This window comes from Aegilops tauschii, chromosome 3, assembly GCF_002575655.3.
Source record: "Aegilops tauschii subsp. strangulata cultivar AL8/78 chromosome 3, Aet v6.0, whole genome shotgun sequence".
In the NCBI taxonomy this organism is placed as follows: Eukaryota; Viridiplantae; Streptophyta; class Magnoliopsida; order Poales; family Poaceae; genus Aegilops; species Aegilops tauschii.
The window spans coordinates 80,619,500-80,643,418 of record NC_053037.3 but is presented as its reverse complement, the minus strand read 5'-3'; the positions used below and the strand labels follow the sequence as shown (position 1 = coordinate 80,643,418).

General features: G+C 45.5%; 1 protein-coding gene across 2 annotated transcripts; it reads right to left on the bottom strand.

Moving 5' to 3' along the window:
* Positions 1–1,045: 1,045 nt before the first annotated feature.
* On the bottom strand, positions 1,046–5,569 carry LOC109782279 (uncharacterized). 2 transcript variants are annotated; one of them, XM_045232070.2, is made up of 7 exons: positions 4,892–5,569; positions 4,656–4,814; positions 3,064–3,293; positions 2,886–2,945; positions 2,551–2,701; positions 1,739–1,872; positions 1,046–1,265 (listed from the first exon to the last, which is right to left on the bottom strand). In XM_045232070.2, the coding sequence occupies exons 2-7, from the start codon at positions 4,660–4,662 to the stop codon at positions 1,197–1,199; spliced, it is 651 nt and encodes a 216-aa protein (XP_045088005.1). In that variant the 5' UTR covers positions 4,663–4,814; positions 4,892–5,569; the 3' UTR covers positions 1,046–1,196. The 2 variants fall into 2 exon arrangements, with proteins under 2 accessions (XP_045088005.1, XP_045088006.1); XM_045232071.2 differs by having other exon boundaries at positions 4,656–4,777; positions 4,892–5,566.
* Between the last annotated feature and the right edge of the window lie 18,350 nt (positions 5,570–23,919).

Sequence of the window (23,919 nt, the reverse complement as noted above, 5' to 3'; positions counted from 1 at the left end):
TGTGGGATCAATTCATCTTTATCATTAGGAACAATAGTGATACCTCCCTTCTTAGGGACACAATGGACAGGGCTTACCCACTGACTATCAGCAACGGGATAGATTATACCTGCCTCCAGAAGCTTTATTATTTCTTTTCTTGCCACTTCTTTCATCTTAGGATTTAACCGTCGTTGGTGATCAACAACTGGTTTAGCGTCTTTCTCTAATTTTATTTTGTGCTGGCATAGAGTGGGACTAATGCCCTTAAGATCATCAAGAGTATATCCAATAGCAGCACAGTGCTTCTTCAGAGCTTTCAATAATTTCTTTTCTTAATGCTCTGAAATGTTAGCACTAATAATAATAGGATATATCTTCTTTTCATCAAGATAAGCATATTTAAGAGTATCGGGTAATGGTTTAAGCTCAAACACGGGATCAACCTTCACTACAAGAAATATGTCAACTTGTGACCCTCACTATTGGTCCCTAAAAGGTCATTGATTTTCATTTGCGACCTTTTTTTAACCAAAAACAGATGGTCAAAAGCTGGCGGTCGTAAACTGAAATTAACGACCTTCTCTGTGAGAAGGTCGTAGAAGGCCACGACCAAAACAAAAGGTCATGAATTCTATGACCTTTTGTTTTGGTCGCTGGCTGTCTGCCCAGGCCACGTCGGATCTGACGTGGCAATCTGACGTGGCAAAATTGCGACCAATTGAGAAGGTCGTTGATAAGATTCAGCCCGGTCCAGTTCGGTGTCTATATGGGCTGAGCCCATTAATTCAGCCAATTTAGTGTTTTTTCTGTCAATTATGGACACGTACATAGGCCTGGCCCAACAATTCGATTCTTTAGGCTGATGTCTTTTGTTGTACATTTCTTTTTTGGGCCTAGACCATATTTTCTAGGCCCCGGCCTTTTAACGGTCCAATTCTTTTCAAATTTCAGCCTTTGTTCCAACCAATATATTTTAGGCCTTTTTTCAAAGCCCGAATAGATTTGGTCCAATAGGCATTTCGGCTATTTTTCTTTTGGGCTATATATTTATTTTTCTGGCCACTTTTAGTCAAGGAATGAATTTCAAGTGAATAAAAAATAATATTCTGAGTTCAGCGAGCAAGTATACATCAAGTTCAGCGAGCAAATATACATCAAACTCCCAGCATGTTCAGCAGTACATCAAATTTCTCAAGAATATTAGCATTACAAATTCAGTAATATATAAAGCAAGTTGTTAACTGGGGCTTCGAGCTTCTTCGAATGTCTTCAGCCCAGAACTCCTGTAAATGAGGAATAGTCACATGTTTATAGTCTTAATATAAGCAATATTTGCTAACAATAAAACAGAACAATTAATCCAAGAACCATGCAAGAACCTAGGTGTCCGAATCAGATTATGCAACATCGATTGACACTAAAGACGTAAATAGTCACCAGATGGGCATCAAATCATCACAATAGTTTCTCGACAGATGATAATCTCATTTAGCATCTGAATCTAAACTCAAGCAGCATGCATCGATTGTAGGAGGGGGCAAGCAATTAAAAGCTACAGAGAGAACACAAGTTCTATGGACGTACATAACAAAAGTAAGAAAGAAATTGATGAAATGTACAATGGAAATTTACTATTGTTACAGAGCAAACATTAAAAATCTATGCTCAGTTATAAACCAATTATTGCAACTGATGATGCTGCACCATTCATAGGCAATCAGAGATGAAGGAAGCAAAGCAAAGAAATGATCATCACCTTAAGCTCCTCGAGGGTAAAGCCTCTGTCAGCCCTCGCCTTAATGTTGTACTTGCGGGTCTGGCATTGCACGATGAGGCGAAGAGGTCCAGAGGTAGGGCAGGGGAAGATCTTCACAACCTTCTTCTGGCAAGCTGTATACAAAAAAGAACAGAATGTAAGATGGCAGTGAGTTAAGCAAGCACCACAATAGCAGAAACATGTTGTCAGTGGATTGGATGGTAACACAAACATCTACTCTACCCCTGCTGTAACAAACATGTACTTAACTCCTTACATACACGAGTGCAAGTGTTGTTCATATGTTACTACTTGATTCGACTTTATACATATAAATAGACATGACAATAAACTTGCATAAAGAGACGTCTAGTCTAGCATCAGACTAACTTACTGGTATAAAGAGACATGGATATTCATGGTAGTTGTACTAGAAAAAACTAACTAAACCAATTCTCCACAGATATTATAGAATCAGAACAGATGAAGCTGACAACATAATATAACAAGAAGTCAATTGTATCTACTCATATTTTGTGTGTCCAAGTAGGTACCGATGAAAGTCACAATATCCTGTAATTGTTGAATGAGTCGTGGTACAGCTTGCATTGTTAAAATGCAATGAACCAGGATTTTAGTTACACATATGGTTAAAGAAACAAACTTAAGGAATTAGTTAGAATCTCATATCACCCATGATCCACTGATTTAGACTGGTATTATATCTTACAAATCGAACTGAAGAAGTTCATTTCTAGCCCAACTATAATCTCAGGCCAACTACTGTAAGATGCAGGGAGCATAGAGCTCACCATGGCTGTCATGTAGCCGACGTGGAAGAGGCAGCATGTCCGTCCAAGCAGGATCAGCAGCACCAGCGGACGGGTCCGGGGTTGTCGCCGCTCCTCCTTGTGGATGCTGAGGTCGGAGATGCCGGATCTGTGCGGGCATCCACCTCCCATCCTTGCAATTAAAACTTTATATGTGAGAATTCAATTTTATCAATCTCTGAACTCTAGTCTAGTCTGATTCCTGAAAGGGGATATGAATCAGCAAAAGAAAATCAAGGGTCCCTGCCCTCCCACTTTCCTAGAATAAAATGAGTACATGAGCAGCAGCTATATAGGACTGATGATGCATGTACTACCTGGCAAAGAGCCACCAGCAGTATGATCTCTGGAAGACCGATCTCGATGCATTTCGCAACCTACATAGCACATTCATAATGTTATGTTACTGTTATCCCCACTGGTGTCAACTATAGCCAGACAGAATTCAGAAGTACAGAGATTTGTCATTTGTGTATGCACAAGCAGAAGGCTTACACTTGGGAATCCAAGCTCGTAGAGCCCAAATCCAAGGGCGAGGAGGTTGAGGGTGCGTTGGTGCTGATGCCGGAGCTTCCGCTGGGAACTCCAGCGGCACCGCCATTGGTGGCTGGTCACCGGCGCTTCCTTTCTTCCCGCGCAAGAAGACAGACGAGACGAGGAGGACCAGCGGTAGTTTGATGTGTGTTGGGTGGACTGGCTGTAGCGTGGCGGCCGTGGCGGCGGACCTGGACATGGACCAATGAAGAATGAACACTTGTAATGAGATACAGCAAATGCAAACGGTTCAGAATAACAGCAAGACATTCAGTACTACAAGAAATTTCTAAAACTTCAGTTGCAGTAGTTGTCAAACAAAATATCAGTCCAGTAACCTTCAAATTAAATTATGATGGTTTACTACAATGTGTTTTAGTGATATTGTCATACATGTGTTTTAGTGATATTGTCATACTACAGTATAACCGAAGCATCCAGGAGAAGGGGCAGATGCCGGTGCTCAGCGAGCAGGCACAGGAAGACAAGGAAGGCCCCGCTGCAGAGTACCCACCAAGGATGCGGAAGAAGAAATCAAAAGAAATGGTAACCAATGCTCTCTCCGTTACTGTCCTGTAAACCAGCTAGTGTGTGTTGACTGTCTAATCTAAGACTTGTAACACCAAGTTGTTTCATTCATAGGTGTGTTTGTGTCGTCTGCGATGCTTTCAAAACAACAGCCGGGCAGAGTTAGGCTTAGGTATTAAAATGAGAAAAATAACAGCCTAAAGAAGCAACTAATGCTTTCAAACAACCAGCAAGAAATGGAGCACTGGGTTATATAGACTTGTATCTGTATAATCGACGACAGGACCAGCAAATACACGGCAGGACCAGTGAATCCTAGGAAGCAACCACGAAATGCGCACGGCTGTGGCCGAGAAACCTGCGCGACGGTCGACGGCGGACAGTCTAGGGGAAGGGAAGGGGAGGGGAGGAGAGCAGCACCTGCACGACAGTCGGCCCGCCTGAGCCCAGAGACGGCTTTGTCATGTACAAAAAATTAAAGTAGAGTGCCCAACACACGGTGTAAGTAAGACTAGCATATAGTAGTTTGTCTTGTACAGAATGCTTCTAATCTAACTAAGCATGGGAGTGTACGTGTTGGAGCTTTGTCATGCATGCAAATATTTTATGAGGAGAACTAGATACATGTATGTGACCATTAGAATGCATACGTGTGTAGGGAAGCTCCCTCGGCATCGCTGCTATCGTGTTTGACCAATGAAACAAAAGGTTACAGGGAGCTTTTAAGTAAAATCTGTTTGTGCACACAGCAAATCTGGAATGTGAGCTCGGTATGCTCTCTACTAGTCTCCAGTGAGCTGATCCTGCTAATCTATCTACGCAAGGTGGTGAGAGATGGAGATGCCAGTAGAAGGAACTAGCAAGCATACCACATGCAAGGCCAAGACGGATAGCACTGACAACAGGTATGCATCAATGGGCATGCAGCACAAGACGAATATCTGCAAGTCTTTCTTCAGAAGAGGCATTGTAACTAGACTACTGCTACTACTTAACCCAAAACTGAATCATGAAACAAATCTTACCATCCATGCACTGTAGGCAGGATCTTTCTCAGGCAGGTACGGTGGTCGTCTCTCTTTTAGCTGGATTTTCTTAGCCCACAGTCTTGTCGATGGAGAACCACTTCTTCAGCATTTTCTTGTCACTGCAGGTGTGGAGGAAGTTCATCAATAGAAGAGTACCTAAGAAGAAGAATCATGCATCGGGAATCAATCAAATCAACACCAAATCGAATCAGGAAGAAGAATCGAGTGCTCACATAGGTAGTTTGCAGTGCTCCTGCACCTCCTCAATGTCGTACTGCGTCAGCATCGCCCAGGTTCATCTTGTTGGCGTGGAACTGGTCTGCTCACGCCCAGGTGATGCTTGTACGCGGTTTGCACTGGAGGCAGGCCTGGATGCCCTCCTTCCACCGTGGTGAAGACCTCGCCTTCCACCATGGTGCCCAGGCCGTCGGAGCAGATCTGGCACACGCCCCGGGCCCCATGCCTCCCGGACATCTACACACAGTAGCAAGATGCGGTCAAAACTGAGGCTCCGCTGTGGGGAGGAAGTGGACGGGATCGAGAGGAGCACGATGAGATCGGGAGGAAGGGGACGTCCTTATGATCTAGCTCGCGAGCCTACTGCCGCTGTCATGGGTCGTCGACGGTGGGGGTGCCAACGGATCGAGGTGGGAGGGAGGAGGAGGGGGGTGGATCTGGCCGCCGCCATGCCGATGGCCGTGCCATGCGGCTAGGTCTAGGTCATGAGCGAGCAGGGAGCGTGGATCCGACCGCGGCCGTGGGAGAGAAGGGGAGGGAAGGGGTTGCCGACGGCCGGGGTTGGGGGAGAGGATGGAGGACTGCGCCAGTGGCGGCTGGGTGGTTGGGGATCGAGAGGGTTGGGGGTGGCGCCTATGGGACGAGATGGGGAGTGTGGGTCGGGGGAGAGGAGTGGATCGGGGAACCTAGGGCTTGGGTAAGAGGGTGAGGGCTGCCGTTCGATCCAGAAGCATCCGACGGTGGTTGATGCATGATCTGTGTGATATGCCTATGGACCAATCAGAGCGCACCAAACAATTTGACGATTTTTTGACCATATAAATTGGTCATGATTGATTACATACAAATTTTTCATTCCATTTTTCAATGCTCAAAATGAGGTTTTTTTTAAAGACTATCTAAAATTTGTTCAAATGATGTCATATTTTGCACAAGTTTCATCTTAGATTGGCAAACAACATTGAAAAAGGGAGTTTTTATTTCTTTTGCATGAAAAAGCAATTTTTAATTTTTTTAGTGTCCAAAATAAGTTTTTTTTGTGAAGGACCTACCATATATTTGTTGCAAAATTCTACCAAATCAATTTTCTAAAACATTAGGACATATTTAATGCACAATTGACCAAATGGTTGGGTGTCAAAAGTTTTGATCCACCTCTGGTGAAAAAGACAAATTTCCGCCGATTCAGTAGGAAGTGGGTTAAATTTGAACTGTACCTACCTCGTAGTTTGCTCTTTATTTTTTCCAAAAATCATTTCTAGGTACATAAGTATCTATTTAATCAGAGAAACATCAAAAAAATTGCAAGATTCAACCACTAGCTAGGAACGGTCATGCCCGCCGTTTTGACCGCATTTTGAAACGGGCATAAAAAATTCAAAAAAAATCAAAAAATGGAAAACCTTCGCATCGTGTCATTACATGTGACCAAGTTTCCATGAAAAATAATAAACTTGTAATACGGCAATTCTATTAAAAAAGTGTTCTCAGAAATGAGCTATCATGCGTGAAGATTCATGGCTTTCAAGCCAAATGATCAATCTTATGGCCACATTCATGGTATAGTTTGTTCAAATGATCTCATATTGTGCACAAGGGTGCATCTTGGAATTCCAAACAATGTTGCCTAAGGAAGTTTTCATTTTCTTTGCACGGAAAATTCATTTCCATTTTCCGAGTGCCCGAAATGAGTTTTTTTGTGAAGGAACTACCATATATTTGTTGCAAAATTGGACCAAATCAATTTTCTAAAATACTAGGCCATATTTAATGCACAATTGACCAAATGGTTGGGTGTCAAAAGCTTTGGTCCATCTCTGGTGAAAAAGACAAATTTTCGCCGATTCAGGAGGAAGCGGGTCAAATTTGAACTGTAGCTGCCTCATAGTTTGCTATTTATTTTTTCCAAAAATCATTTCTAGGTACATAAGTATCTTTTTAATTAGAGAAACATCAAAAAATTTCCAAGATTCAACAACTAGCTAAGAACGGTCAAGCCCGCCGTTTTGACCGCATTTTGAAACGGGCATAAAAAATTCAAAAAAACAAAATATTGGAAAACCTTCGCATCGTGTCATCATATGTGACCAAGTTTCCAAGAAAAATAATAAACTTTTAATACGACAATTTTTTTTAAAAAGTGTTCTCAGAAATGAGCAATCATGCGTGAAGATTCGTGGCTTTCAAGCCAAATGAGCAATCTTATGGCCACATTCATGGCATAGTTTGTTCAAATGATCTCATATTGTGCAAAAGGGTGCATCTTGGAATTCCAAACAATGTTGCCTAAGGGAGTTTTCATTTTCTTTGCACGGAAAAGTCATTTTCCATTTTCCGAGTGCCCGAAATGAGTTTTTTTGTGTGAAGGACCTACCATTTGTTGCAAAATTGGACCAAATAAATTTTCTAAAATACTAGGCCATATTTAATGTACAATTGACAAAATGGTTGGGTGTCAAAAGCTTTGATCCATCTCTGGTGAAAAAGACAAATTTCCGCCAATTCATGAGGAAGCGGGTCAAATTTGAACTGCAGCTGCCTTATAGTCTGCTCTTCATTTTTTCCAAAAATCATTTCTAGGTACATAATTACCTATTTAAGCATAAATACATGGTTTGGTGGTTATACGTTGAGGTTTAGACGGTGGCCCAGGGCCCCAACTCCAAAGCGCGTAGACTCGCATGCCCGCCGCATGGTCACCGCCTGACCGTGGCGTTACCATGCGTTCTGGGAAGCCTAGGCATGTCTAGTAGGTTTAGCACTCCCCAGGTAGATGCTTGGAAGAAAATAACAATAGAAGAATCTCACGAGGAGACTGAACAATGCTCAAACATGAATTAGCACCCAACTGTTTGATTAGTGGTACGAGAAATGCACATGGCCAATGGGCCTGAGTTTTGGCTGAGGATGATCATCTACTAAGGACACTATCTTGGAAAATTTGCAGCTCAAATGGAGGAGCCTAGGTGTCACTTGCTTTGCAACGTACCACACTGGACAAAAATATGAATGTTGAAGCCACACTCACATGCATTGTTAGATGGGGCTCAAATTTTGTGGAGAGCTATGATTTGGGAATATAGAAGACGTGGCAAAAATTCAGCTCATTAGGATATGCCTAGCTAGTACTTCCTTCACAACAGTTCGAGTTAAAAAAAACTTTGGAAATTTGCCGAGGAAGATTTACCAGGCAAATGGAGTTGAATATTGTCATGAGGCAATGATTTGGATAGTAAAGAATGCCCAATTTTTTGGGGAATTTTGGGAATGACAGAAATATAGGCTGCTTCACAACCTAGGGCAAAAATTGTCACATGGACATGACACATAGGCAAAACTGATGAGGTGGCGCCTAGTCATAGCAGTCCACCACAATTTACAAGGTTATGACCATCTATAATGGTCATGACCAGCTAGAAATAAGGCAACAGATCAGTGCTGTCTGCTTTGTGACCATTTTGTGTAAGGGAATTACGACCTTTCTGACCAAAATGGTCGATAGTTTAGCGTTTGGAGCCCCCCGAACAGCTTTTGACCAATTGGTCTCAAATGGCCATTGATCTATGACCAATTCTTCCAGGGTCACTACTAGAAGGTCACTAGTTGACATATTTCTTGTAGTGCTTGGGTGGAGGAGGATCCCCTAGGATTTCAGCAGGCAAGTTGTGTTTCAAAATAGGTCCCTGTTTAAAGAATACCTCATAAACATATCATTTTCATTGTCTAGCAAATATTGTTCTAAAGGGTCAATAGGAGGTACGGGGTTGTCTACGAAATTTCATCTTTACTAGGCAATTCTTCATCACGGGGTTGTCTACGAAATTTAGCAAAATTAAACTCATGAGACATATCACCCAAACCAATAGTAACAACATCCTTTTCGCAGTCTATCCTAGCATTAACAGTATTCAAGAAGGGTCTACCAAATATGATGGGACAAAAGCTATCTTGTGGGGAACCAAGAACAAGGAAATCAGCAAGATATTTAACTTTCCCACACAATACTTCAACATCTCTAACAATCCCAACTGGTGGAATAGTATCTCTATTGGCAAGCTTAATTGTAACATCAATTTCCTCTATCTCAGCAGGTGCAATATCATGCATAATTTCTGTATATAGAGTGTAAGGTATTCCACTGACACTGGCACCCATATCACACAAACCATGATAACAATGATCTCCTATTTTAACAAATATAACAGGCATGCCTACCATAGGTCTACATTTATTTTTAGTATCAGGTCTAGCAATTCTAGCAGCTTCTTCACAGAAGTAAATGACATGCCCATCAATATTATCAGCAAAGAGATCTTTAACCATAGCAATACTAGGTTCAACTTTAATTTTCTCAGGGGGTTTGGGTGTCTTAATATTACTTTTGTTGACCATAGTTGAAGCTTTAGCATGATCCTTTATTCTAACAGAGAAAGGTGGTTTCCCAATATAAGCAGCAGGAACAACAGGATCATTGTAAGTGATAGTCTTTTCTTCAACTTTAATAGGTGCAGCTACTTTTACTTCAATGGGAGGATTATATTAAAACCACTTCTCCTTAGGGAGATCAACATGAGTAGCAAAGGATTCACAAAAAGAAGCTACTATCTCAGAGTCAAGTCCATATTTAGTGCTAAATTCACGGAAAACATCGGTATCCATAAAAGATTTAACACAATCAAACTTAGGTGTTATACGTGACTCCTTACCTTCGTGGAGATCCCAATCTTCAGAGTTGCGTTTAATTCTTTCCAGTAAATCCCATTTGAATTCAATAGTCTTCATCATAAAAGAGCCAGTACAAGAAGTATCGAGCATGGAGCGATTATTGAGAGAAAGCCGAGCATAAAAATTTTGAATAATCATTTCTCTTGAGAGCTCATTATTGGGGCATGAATATAACATTTTCTTAAGCCTCCCCCAAGCTTGAGCGATGCTTTCTCCTTCGTGAGGCCAAAAATTATATATATAATTACAATCATGATGAACAAGATGCATAGGATAAAACTTCTGATGAAATTCCAATTTCAATCGATTGTAGTTCCTTGATCCCATATCATCACATAGCCTAAACCATGTCAATGCCTTTCCCTTCAAAGATAAAGGGAAGACCTTCTTCTTGATAACATCCTCGGGCACACCTGCAAGCTTAAATAATCCACAAACTTCATCCACATAGATTAGGTGTAAATCAGGATGTAATTTTCCATCACCCGTGAAAGGATTAGCAAGCAGTTTCTCTATCATACCCGAAGGAATTTCAAAGTAAACATTTTCAGTAGGTCCAATAGGTTGAGGAGCAACTCTTTGCTCTACTGGTCGGGGTGAAGATACCCTGAACAAGCCCCTCAGAGGATTACTTTCCACAGTAACAAGTGACAGTAAATTTCAGCACACTATATAAATTTTTCCTTTCCAAATTCCACCTACCAAAGGCGCTTCACTCCCCGGCAACGGCGCCAGAAAAGAGTCTTGATGACCCACAAGTGTAGGGGATCTATTGTAGTCCTTTCGATAAGTAAGAGTGTCGAACCCAACGAGGAGCAGAAGGAAATGATAAGCGGTTTTCAGCAAGGTATTCTGTGCAAGCACTGAAATTATCGGTAAAAGATAGTTTTGTGATAAGGTAATTTGTAACGGGTAACAAATAATGAAAGTAAATAAGGTGCAGCAAGATGGCCCAATCCTTTTCGTAGCAAAGGACAAGCCTAGACAAACTCTTATATAAAGGAAAACGCTCCCGAGGACACATGGGAGTTATCGTCAAGCTAGTTTTCATCACGCTCATATGATTCGCGTTCGTTACTTTGATAATTTGGTATGTGGGTGGACCGGTGCTTGGATGCTGTCCTTACTTGGACAAGCATTCCACTTACGATTAACTCCTATTGCAAGCATCCTCAACTAAAAATAAGTATTAAGGTAAACCTAACCACAGCATGAAACATATGGATCGAAATCAACCCCTTACGAAGCAACGCATAAACTAGGGTTTAAGCTTCTGTCACTCTAGCAACCCATCGTCTACTTATTACTTCCCAATGCCCTCCTGCAGGCCCAAATAATGGTGAAGTGTCATGTAGTCGACGTTCACGTAACACCACTAGAGGCGAGACAACATACATCTCATCAAAATATCGAACGAATACCAAATTCACATGACTACTTATAGCAAGACTTCTCCCATGTCCTCAGGAACAAGCGTAACTACTCACAAATCATATTCATGTTCATAATCAGAGGGGTATTAATATGCATAAAGGATCTGAACATATGATCTTCCACCAAATAAACCAACTAGCATCAACCACAAGGAGTAATCAACACTACTAGCAACCCACAGGTACCAATCGGAGGCTTTGGGACAAAGATTGGATACAAGAGATGAACTAGGGTTTGAGAGGAGATGGTGCTGGTGAAGATGTTGATGGAGATTGACCCCCTCCCGATGAGAGGACCGTTGGTGATGACGGTGGCGATGATTTCCCCCTCCCGGAGGGAAGTTTCCCCGGCAGAATAGCTCCGCCGGAGCCCTAGATTGGTTCCGCCTTGTGGCGGCGGAGTTTCTTGCTGAAAGCTTGCTTATGATTTTTTCCAGGGTAAAAGACTTCATATAGCAGAAGATGGGCACCGGAGGCCTGCCAGGGGGCCCACGAGGCAGGGGGTGCGCCCCCCACCCTTGTGGCTAGGGTGTGGGCCCCCTCTGGTACTTTCTTCGCTCAGTATTTTTTATTAATTCCAAAAATAACTTCCGTGGAGTTTCAGGACTTTTGGAGTTGTGCAGAATAGGTCTATAATATTTGCTCCTTTTCCAGCCCAGAATTCCAGCTGCCGGCATTCTCCCTCTTCATGTAAACCTTGTAAAATAAGAGAGAATAGGCATAAGTATTGTGATATATTTGTAATAACAGCCCATAATGCAATAAATATCGATATAAAAGCATGATGCAAAATGGACGTATCTGTTGGGGAACGTAGTAATTTCAAAAAATTTCCTACGCACACGCAAGATCATGGTGATGCATAGCAACGAGAGGGGAGAGTGTTGTCCACGTACCCTCGTAGAGCGAAAGCAGAAGCGTTAACACAACGCGGTTGATGTAGTCGTACGTCTTCACGATCCGACCGATCAAGTACCGAACGCACGGCACCTCCGAGTTCAGCACACGTTCAGCTCGATGACGTCCCTCGAACTCCGATCCAGCCGAGTGTTGAGGGAGAGTTTCGTCAGCACGACGGCGTGGTGACGATGATGATGTTCTACCGACGCAGGGCTTCGCCTAAGCACCGCTACGATATTATCGAGGTGTAACATGGTGGAGGGGGGCACCGCACACGGCTAAGAGATCAATAGATCAATTGTTGTGTCTATGGGGTGCCCCCTGCCCCCGTAAATAAAGGAGCAAAGGGGGAGAGGTGCGGCCAGCCTTGGGGCGCGCCAGGAGGAGTCCTACTCCCACCGGGAGTAGGACTCCCCCCTTTTCCTAGTTGGATTAGGACTTGGGAGGGGGGAAAGAGGAGAGGGAGAAGAAGGAAGGGGGGAGCCGCCCCCTTCTCCTTGTCCTATTCGGACTAGGGGGGAGGGGCGCGCGGCCCAGCGCTAGCCGCCTCTCCTCTCTTCCACCTAGGCCCACTAAGGCCCATTATGTTGCCGGGGGGTTCCGGTAACCTCCCGGTACTCCGGTAAAATCCCGATTTCACCCGGAACACTTCTGATATCCAAACATAGGCTTCCAATATATCAATCTTTATGTCTCGACCATTTCGAGACTCCTCTTCATGTCCGTGATCACATCCGGGACTCTGAACAACCTTCGGTACATCAAAACATATCTCATAATATAACTGTCATCGAAACGTTAAGCGTGTGTACCCTACGGGTTCGAGAACTATTTAGACATCACCGAGACACGTGTCCGGTCAATAACCAATAGTGGAACCTGGATGATCATATTGGCTCCCACATATTCTACAAAGATCTTTATCGGTCAGACCGCATAACAACATACGTTGTTCCCTTTGTCATCGGTATGTTACTTGCCCGAGATTCGATCGTCGGTATCTTAATACCTAGTTCAATCTCGTTACCGGCAAGTCTCTTTACTCGTTTCGTAATACATCATCTCGCAACAAACTCATTAGTTGCAATGCTTGCAAGGCTTAAGTGATGTGCATTACCGAGAGGGCCTAGAGATACCTCTCCGACAATCGGAGTGACAAATCCTAATCTCGAAATACGCCAACCCAACAAGTACCTTCGCAGACACCTGTAGAGCACCTTTATAATCACCCTGTTACGTTGTGACGTTTGGTAGCACACAAAGTGTTCCTCCGGTAAATGGGAGTTGCATAATATCATAGTCATAGGAACATGTATATGTCATGAAGAAAGCAATAGCAACATACTAAACGATCGAGTGCTAAGCTAACGGAATGGGTCAAGTCAATCACATCATTCTCCTAATGATGTGATCCCGTTAATCAAATGACAAGTCATGTAATTGGCTAGGAAACATAACCATCTTTGATCAACGAGCTAGTCAAGTAGAGGCATACTAGTGACACTTTGTTTGTCTATGTATTCACACAAGTATTATGTTTCCGGTTAATACAATTCTGGCATGAATAATAAACATTTATCATGATATAAGGAAATAAATAATAACTTTATTATTGCCTCTAGGGCATATTTCCTTCAGTCTCCCACTTGCACTAGAGTCAATAATCTAGATTACACAGTAATGATTCTTACACCCATGGAGCCTTGGTGTTGATCATGTTTTGCTCGTTGAAGAGGCTTAGTCAACGTGTCTGCAACATTCAGATCCGTATGTATCTTGCAAATTTCTATGTCTCCCACCTGGACTAAATCCCGGATGGAATTGAAGCGTCTTTTGATGTGCTTGGTTCTCTTGTGAAATCTGGATTCCTTTGCTAAGGCAGTTGTACCAGTATTGTCACAAAATATTTTCATTGGACCCGATGCACTAGGTATGACACCTAGATCGGATATGAACTCCTTCATCCAGACTCCTTCATTTGTTGCTTCCGAAGCAGCTATGTACTCCGCTTCACACGTAGATCCCGCCACGACGCTTATTTTAGAAATGCACCAACTGACAGCTCCACCGTTCAATGTAAACACGTATCCGGTTTGCGATTTAGAATCGTCCGGATCAGTGTCAAAGCTTGCATCGACGTAACCATTTACGATGAGCTCTTTGTCACCTCCATAAACGAGAAACATATCCTTAGTACTTTTCACGTATTTCAGGATGTTCTTGACCGCTGTACAGTGATCCACTCCTGGATTACTTTGGTACCTTCCTGCTAGACTTATAGCAAGGCATACATCAGGTCTAGTACACAGCATTGCATACATGATAGAGCCTATGGCAGAAGCATAGGGAACATCTTTCATATTCTCTCTATCTTCTGCAGTGGTCGGGCATTGAGTCTTACTCAACTTCACACCTTGTAACACAGGCAAGAACCCTTTCTTTGCTTGATCCATTTTGAACTTCTTCAAAACTTTGTCAAGGTATGTGCTTTGTGAAAGTCCAATTAAGCGTCTTGATCTATCTCTATAGATCTTGATGCCCAATATATACGCAGCTTCACCGAGGTCTTTCATTGAAAAACTCTTATTCAAGTATCCCTTTATGCTATCCAGAAATTCTATATCATTTCCAATCAGCAATCTGTCATCTAGATATAATATCAGAAATGCTACAGAGCTCCCACTCACTTTCTTGTAAATACAGGCTTCTCCAAAAGTATGTACAAAACCAAATGCTTTGATCACACTATCAAAGCGTTTATTCCAACTCCGAGAGGCTTGCACCAGTCCATAAATGGATCGCTGGAGCTTGCACACTTTGTTAGCTCCCTTTGGATCGACAAAACCTTCCGGTTGCATCATATACAATTCTTCTTCCAGAAATCCATTCATGAATGCAGTTTTGACATCCATTTGCCAAATTTCATAATCATAAAATGCGGCAATTGCTAACATGATTCGGACAGACTTAAGCATCGCTACGGGTGAGAAGGTCTCGTCGTAGTCAATCACTTGAACTTGTCGAAAACCTTTCGCAACAAGTCGAGCTTTATAGATAGTAACATTACCGTCAGCGTCAGTCTTCTTCTTAAAGATCCATTTATTTTCAATGGCTTGCCGATCATCGGGCAAGTCAACAAAAGTCCATACTTTGTTCTCATACATGGATCCCATCTCGGATTTCATGGCCTCAAGCCAATTTGCGGAATCTGGGCTCACCATCGCTTCTTCATAGTTCGTAGGTTCGTCGTGGTCTAGTAACATAACCTCCAGAACAGGATTACCGTACCACTCTGGTGCGGATCTTATTCTGGTTGACCTACGAGGTTCAGTAATAACTTGATCTGAAGTTTCATGATCATCATCATTAACTTCCTCACTAATTGGTGTAGGAGTCACAGGAACAGATTTCTATGATGAACTACTTTCCAATAAGGGAGCAGGTACAGTTACCTCATCAAGTTCTACTTTCCTCCCACTCACTTCTTTCGAGAGAAACTCCTTCTCCAGAAAAATTCCGAATTTAGCAACAAAAGTTTTTCCTTCGGATCTGTGATAGAAGGTGTACCCAACAGTCTCCTTTGGGTATCCTATGAAGACACATTTCTCCGATTTGGGTTCGAGCTTATCAGGTTGAAGTTTTGTCACATAAGCATCGCAGCCCCAAACTTTAAGAAACGACAACTTTGGTTTCTTGCCAAACCACAGTTCATAAGGCGTCATCTTAACGGATTTTGATGCTGCCCTATTTAACGTGAATGCAGTCGTCTCTAAAGCATAACCCCAAAACGATAGCGGTAAATCAGTAAGAGACATCATAGACCGCACCATATCTAGTAAAGTACGATTACGACGTTCGGACACACCATTACACTGTGGTGTTCTAGGTGGCGTGAGTTCCGAAACTATTCCGCATTGTTTCAAATGAAGACCAAACTCATAACTCAAATATTCTCCTCCACGATCAGATCGTAGAAATTTTATTTTTCTTGTTACGATGATTTTCAACTTCACTCTGAAATTCTTTGAACTTTTCAAATGTTTCAGACTTATGTTTCATTAAGTAGATATACCCATATCTTCTCAAATCATCTGTGAAGGTGAGAAAATAATGATATCCGCCACGAGCCTCAATATTCATCGGACCACATACATCTGTATGTATGATTTCCAACAAATCTGTTGCTCTCTCCATAGTTCCGGAGAACGGTGTTTTAGTCATCTTGCCCATGAGGCACGATTCGCAAGTACCAATTGATTCACAATCAAGTGGTTCCAAAAGTCCATCAGTATGGAGTTTCTTCATGCGCTTTACACCGATATGACCTAAACGGCAGTGCCACAAATAAGTTGCACTATCATTATCGACTCTGCATCTTTTGGCTTCAATATTATGAATATGTGTATCACTACTATCGAGATTCAACAAAAATAGACCACTCTTCAAGGGTGCATGACCATAAAAGATATTACTCATATAAATAGAACAACCATTATTCTCTGATTTAAATGAATAACCGTCTCGCATCAAACAAGATCCAAATATAATGTTCATGCTTAACGCTGGCACCAAATAACAATTATTTAGGTCTAAAACTAATCCCGAATGTAGATGTAGAGGTAGCGTGCCGACCGCGATCACATCGACTTGGGAACCATTTCCCACGCGCATCGTCACCTCGTCCTTAGCCAATCTTCGCTTAATCCGTAGCCCCAGTTTCGAGTTGCAAATATTAGCAACAGAACCAGTATCAAATACCCAGGTGCTACTGCGAGCATTAGTAAGGTACACATCAATAACATGTATATCACATATACCTTTGTTCACCTTGCCATCCTTCTTATCCGCCAAATACTTGGGGCAGTTCCGCTTCCAGTGACCAGTCTGCTTGCAGTAGAAGCACTCAGTCTTAGGCTTAGGTCCAGACTTGGGTTTCTTCTCCTAAACAGCAACTTGCTTGCTGTTTTTCTTGAAGTTCCCCTTCTTCTTCCCTTTGCCCTTTTTCTTGAAATTAGTGGTCTTATTGACCATCAACACTTGATGCTCCTTTTTGATTTCTACCTCCGCAGCTTTTAGCATTGCGAAGAGCTCGGGAATCGTCTTATTCATCCCTTGCATGTTATAGTTCATCACGAAGCTCTTGTAGCTTGGTGGCAGTGATTGAAGAATTCTGTCAATGACGCTATCATGCGGAAGATTAACTCCCAGTTGAATCAAGTGATTGTTATACCCAGGCATTTTGAGTATATGCTCACTGATAGAACTATTCTCTTCCATCTTGCAGCTATAGAACTTATTGGAGACTTCATATCTCTCAATTCGGGCATTTGCTTAAAGTATTAACTTCAACTCCTGGAACATCTCATATGCTCCATGACGTTCAAAACGTCGTTGAAGACCCGGTTCTAAGCCGTAAAGCATGGCACACTGAACTATCGAGTAGTCATCAGCTTTGCTCTACCAGACGTTCATAACATCTGGTGTTGCTCCTGCAGCAGGCCTGGCACCCAGCGGTGCTTCCAGGACGTAATTCTTCTGTGCAGCAATGAGGATAATCCTCAAGTTACGGACCCAGTCCGTGTAATTGCTACCATCATCTTTCAACTTTGCTTTCTCAAGGAACGCATTAAAATTCAACGGAACAACAGCACGGGCCATCTATATACAATTAACATAGACAAGCAAGATACTATCAGGTACTAAGTTCATGATAAATTCAAGTTCAATTAATCATATTACTTAAGAACTCCCACTTAGATAGACATCCCTCTAATCCTCTAAGTGATCACGTGATCCATATCAACTAAACCATGTCCGATCATCACGTGAGATGGAGTACTTTCAACAGTGAACATCACTATGTTGATCATATCTACTATATGATTCACGCTCGACCTGTCGGTATCCGTGTTCTGAGGCCATATCTGTTATATGCTAGGCTCGTCAAGTTTAACCTGAGTATTCCGCGTGTGCAACTGTTTTGCACCCTTTGTACTTGAACGTAGAGCCTATCACACCCGATCATCACGTGGTGTCTCAGCACGAAGAACTTTCGCAACGGTGCATACTCAGGGAGAACACTTATACATTGATAATTTAGTGAGGGATCATCTTATAATGCTATCGTCAATCAAAGCAAGATAAGATGCATAAAAAGATAAACATCACATGCAATCAATATAAGTGATATGAAATGGCCATCATCATCTTGTGCTTGTGATCTCCATCTCCGAAGCACCATCATGATCCCCATCGTCACCGACGCGACACCTTGATCTCCATCGTAGCATCGTTGTCGTCTCATCAACTATTGCTTCTACGACTATCGCTACCGCATAGTTATAAAGTAAAACAATTACATGGCGATTGCATTGCATAAAATAAAGCGACAACCATATGGCTCCTGCCAGTTGCCGATAACTCGGTTACAAAACATGATCATCTCATACAATAAAATTTAGCATCATGTCTTGACCATATCACATCACAACATGCCCTAAAAAAACAAGTTAGACGTCCTCTACTTTATTGTTGCAAGTTTTACGTGGCTGCTACGGGCTTAGCAAGAACCGTTCTTACCTACGCATCGAAACCACAATGATAGTTTGTCAAGTTGGTGTTGTTTTAACCTTCGCAAGGACCGGGCGTAGCCACACTCGGTTCAACTAAAGTTGGAGAAACTGACACCCGCCAGCCACCTCTGTGCAAAGCACATCGGAAGAACCAGTCTCGCGTAAGCGTACGCGTAATGTCGGTCCGGGCCACTTCATCCAACAATACCGCCGAACCATAGTATGACATGCTGTTAAGCAGTATGACTTATATCGCCCACAACTCACTTGTGTTCTACTCGTGCATATGACATCTACGCATAAAACCAGGCTCGGATGCCACTGTTGGGGAACATAGTAATTTCAAAAAAATTCCTAAGCACACGCAAGATCATGGTGATGCATAGCAATGAGAGGGGAGAGTGTTGTCCATGTACCCTCGTAGACCGAAAGCAGAAGCATTAACACAACGTGGTTGATGTAGTCGTACGTCTTCACGATCCGAGCGATCAAGTACCGACCACACGGCACCTCCGAGTTCAGCACACATTCAGCTCGATGACGTCCCTCGAACTCCGATCTAGCCGAGTGTTGAGGGAGAGTTTCATCAGCACGACGGCATGGTGACGATGATGATGTTCTACCGACGCAGGGCTTCGCCTAAGCACCGCTATGATATTATCGAGGTGTAATATGGTGGAGGGGGCACCGCACACGGCTAAGAGATCAATAGATCAATTGTTGTGTCTATGGGGTGCCCCCTGCCCCCGTATATAAAGGAGCATAGGGGGAGAGGTGTGGCCAGCCTTGGGGCGCGCCAGGAGGAGTCCTACTCCCACCGGGAGTAGGACTCCCCCCTTTTCCTAGTTGGATTAGGACTTGGGAGGGGGAAATAGGAGAGGGAGAAGAAGGAAGGGGGGCGCCGCCCCCTTCTCCTTGTCCTATTCGGACTAGGGAGGAGGGGCGCCCGGCCGGCCCTAGCCGCCTCTCCTCTCTTCCACCTAGGCCCACTAAGGTCCATTATGTTGCCGGGGGGTTCCGGTAACCTCCCGGTACTCCGGTAAAATCCCGATTTCACCTGGAACACTTCCGATATCCAAACATAGGCTTCCAATATATCAATCTTTATGTCTCGACCATTTCGAGACTCCTCGTCATGTCCGTGATCACATCCGGGACTCCGAACAACCTTCGGTACATCAAAACATATAAACTCATAATATAACTGTCATCGAAACGTTAAGCGTGCGGACCCTACGGGTTCGAGAACTATGTAGACATGACCGAGACACGTCTCCGGTCAATAACCAATAGCGGAACCTGGATGCTCATATTGGCTCCCACATATTCTACGAAGATCTTTATCGGTCAGACCGCATAACAACATACGTTGTTCCCTTTGTCATCGGTATGTTACTTGCCCGAGATTCGATCATCGGTATCTTAATACCTAGTTCAATCTCGTTACCGGAAAGTCTCTTTACTCGTTCCGTAATACATTATCTTGCAACAAACTCATTAGTTGCAATGCTTGCAAGGCTTAAGTGATGTGCATTACCGAGAGGGCCCAGAGATACCTCTCCGACAATCGGAGTGACAAATCCTAATCTCGAAAGACGCCAACCCAACAAGTACCTTCGGAGACACCTGTAGAGCACCTTTATAATCACCCAGTTACGTTGTGACGTTTGGTAGCACACAAAGTGTTCCTCCGGTAAATGGGAGTTGCATAATATCATAGTCATAGGAACACGTATAAGTCATGAAGAAAGCAATAGCAACATACTAAACGATTGAGTGCTAAGCTAATGGAATGGGTCAAGTCAATCACATCATTCTCCTAATGATGTGATCCCGTTAATCAAATGACAAGTCATGTCAATGGCTAGGAAACATAACCATCTTTGATCAACGAGCTAGTCAAGTAGAGGCATACTAGTGACACTTTGTTTGTCTATGTGTTCACACAAGTATTATGTTTCCGGTTAATATAATTCTGGCATGAATAATAAACATTTATCATGATATAAGGAAATAAATAATAACTTTATTATTGCCTCTAGGGCATATTTCCATCAGTATCATACGTCACCTCCCATGGCCCTTGGTGGCCTGTTCCCGCATGAGCTAATAATGGACGGACAGGCTAGGGCGTGCGACCCGGTGCCTCGCCACCGCGGGAGCCGCGCGCCAGTTGTCTTTCTTTATGATTCTTCGCATGAGAAGACTAGGCAAGGTGTCTGTGCTCGGGTCCGGTCCTGCAGCGTCGACAAATCCAACGACTGAGCTCTGTCTGGCGGGCCGTTCACATCACCTCCTAGGGTCATTGGTGTTTGGCCTTCTCATGTGATCGCCTCAGGAGATTCGCCCGGCGCAGGTTTCCTAACTATCTCACAGGACCACCACAGCCATCAAGAATCAAGACCAGGCGCAACCCGCCTTGAGGTAGGGCGTCATCAGTCCCGCGCTGGCTCACGAGTGCCCAGACACACCTCGTCCAGCCCTGCTATGCAAGCCACATGTCAGGGCCGGGCTATACACTCGCCGGGGGCTCCACTCGGAGGGATCCCTCACCCACGCACCAGTGGAAGCACCATGCTCCGCGCTGATAGTGGAACGGTCGAGGAGCGGCTATGCCCGTGCAAGTGCGGAAGCGCTATGCTCCGCGCTTGTGATAAACAACTGAGGGCGGCCCCAAGGTCGTACCAACCTCAGGGAGCCTCCGGGCTCGGTGTCTAGCCTCGTCGCAGAACTTCCCCTCGGGAGATTCGCGTGAGGGGGCTGGGCACGGGGGCTGCGCTCGGGTCATGCCCAAGCGTACGCCACCCTGCAAGGTCCCTCGGACCTGGTCCTCATGCGCCCTCCCCCCGAGCGGAGCCAAGGTATGAAGGTCGTTTGCGCGTCAAGGGGGACTCCTGAGCATCGCGACTGAGGAGCCTAACTGGCCACGTAGCCCCTCACCCCTTGGTCTCGTCCTGGCGATCCGGACGATCCAACGGCGGCTGAGGTATGCGCGCGGTCGGGCCCGGCCGATGTAGAACACTAGGCCTACTTTCACATCTCCTTTCCGTCAGTTGTTTGTGCGTCAAGGGGGACTCCTAAGCATCGCGACTCAGGATCCTAACTAGCCACGTAGCCCCTCACCCCTTGGTCTCGTCCTGGCATTCCGGATGATCCAACGGCGGCTGAGGTACGCGCGGGGTCGGGCCCTGCCGACGCAGAACGACAAGCAAATGGGAAGGAAATCACGGAATCTCAAACAAAAATTACAAAACACACTATTCTTCAAATACCAAACACAAGTTTAAATGCCTCCACGAGGCATGATGGATGTTGCAGAAGTCAAACGAGAAGGAGCGCCGTCCTTCGCCAGCAAGCCCCTTCCTCAGCCTTGGGCGCCGTCGTCAGGGAGCACCTTCCCGCCGGCAGCGGCACCGTCGGTCATGTCGCGGGCCTCGGCCACAGGATCGGCGGGGCATCGGTTGGAAGCGCAGGCTCGATGGTGAGGAACTTATTCAACAGGGCTTCCACCTGGCCCTCCACGACTGCGGTGGCGGCTGTGCAGCATGCCTCCTCCACGGGATTGAGCTGCTCGCCGAGGTCGGCGCCGTGGTTGCGAAGATGCAGATGGCTGAAGAAGAAACTGCGCGGGCCTCCCCCTCCACCATGGGGCCGATCCCGTCGACGACACCGTCGAGCGTCTTGACAAGATAAGGAAGCAACTGGGTGGGGCCTTCGTCGTTCGTCGATGGCGGCTTCTGAAAGCCCTTCTCGTAGAGTGCCCGCAGTGCTTCGCGAGATCTCTCCTCAAGGGAATGGAAGACCACGCGGTCCTCGGTAAGAACCTTCGCCTTGGCCTCCAGCAGGGTGTTCTCAGCCTTCATCTTCTTCTCCAGCTCCTCCAGGCAGTTGCGCTCTGTGGCCTGTGCCCTCGCCAACTGCTCCAGCTCAGCGTCGCGACCTCTAACGGCGTCCTCCCAGGCCTTCATCTTCTCCTCCTCTACCTTGCGATCTCGAGCCTCGGCTGCATGCTCATTGCGCATGACCTCCAGCTCGGCTTCCATCGACTGGCAGCGCCCCTTGGCGGCCTCGGCGTCCTTCAGCGCCACCTCGCAGGCGGCCGCGGCTTGGGCGGCAGCCTGCCTATCCTTCTCGGAAGCCCCCACGGCCTGGCTCAGCGCCGCCCGGACGGACGCATCAGAATGGTGCCAGCCAGAGATCAGCTCCAGGCGCCCGGCCACCAGGCGACAGTCGGCGCCTTGAAGATCATCCCGCAATAGGGTCAGCGCAGATAGAGCGTGCCCTAGGATGTCGGACGAGGCAGAAGGATCACGAGCAGGTGGTGAGGTGGAAGAAGAAGGCAGCGTCGTCGCCAGGACCTGCAGGTTGATGGCGGCAGGAGAAGAAGCCAGGAGCTCCGGAGCCTGCGGGGCCTCGGCCGACGAGCTGTGGACGAGCACCTCAGGAGCCGGCGTGACATTGGGGGTCGCCCCTCCTGGGGACGCTCCTCTGTGCCTCGCGAGGACGACCGGGCCGGAGAGGTGCGGGCGCCATCGCCGCCCTTCTGCGCTGGAGGAGGGGCGGCCATGCCAGGCTGCTGGGTTACCGAGGATGTGGCCGCCCCCTCCTTCTTCTTCTTCTTCTTCGATGATGACGTCGGCCTAGCAGCACAAGGAGGAGGCATCTGGAAGCCGCAACGGAAGCAGGAGCAAGGGCAAGGTCAGGGCAGGATACTCACTGGTCCATGGCGGTGTAGTCCCGCCGCCTCTTCAGAAGTGTGGAGCATGGGGGCCTAGCAGCCTGGGGCGCTGGCGCGCGGGCCCCAGGAGTCGACGAGGCCGGGGGCGGCACCGGGCGGCGACATGGCGGAGGCGCCACCCCGAGAGATCAGCGCCGATCTGCTCTTCGTCGGGATGCCGGGTGGCGGCTTCCTCGAGGGGGAGACCCTGGACCTCGTGGAGACCCAAGCAGGGGCAGAACTTCCCTCACTAGGTGGTCATCAGCGGCGTCGTCGTCAGGCAAGGCGCGGAGGAGATCGCACTACAAAAAAATACACTTCCGTGATGATACGTGTTTGTCACAGTAGGTCACGTTTTCTGTCATGCATGTACATCCATGACAAAATTATGACAGAATCAAGATAGTCATACATGTGCTGTCGTAGAAGTGTTCCATGACATTACCAAAATTATCATCACGGAAGTGTCCACTTCCATGATGATAAATCGCGCGTCACAGAAGTGCTTTCGTCAAGGGTGACCGACACGTGGCATCCACCGTAATGGAACACCATTAAGCTATCGGGTCCGGTTTTGGATCCGATAACCCGTTAACAGCCCCGACCAATGGCGATTTTTCCACGTGTAAAATCATCATTGACTGGAGGAAACACGTGTCGGCTCACCGTTGGGAAAG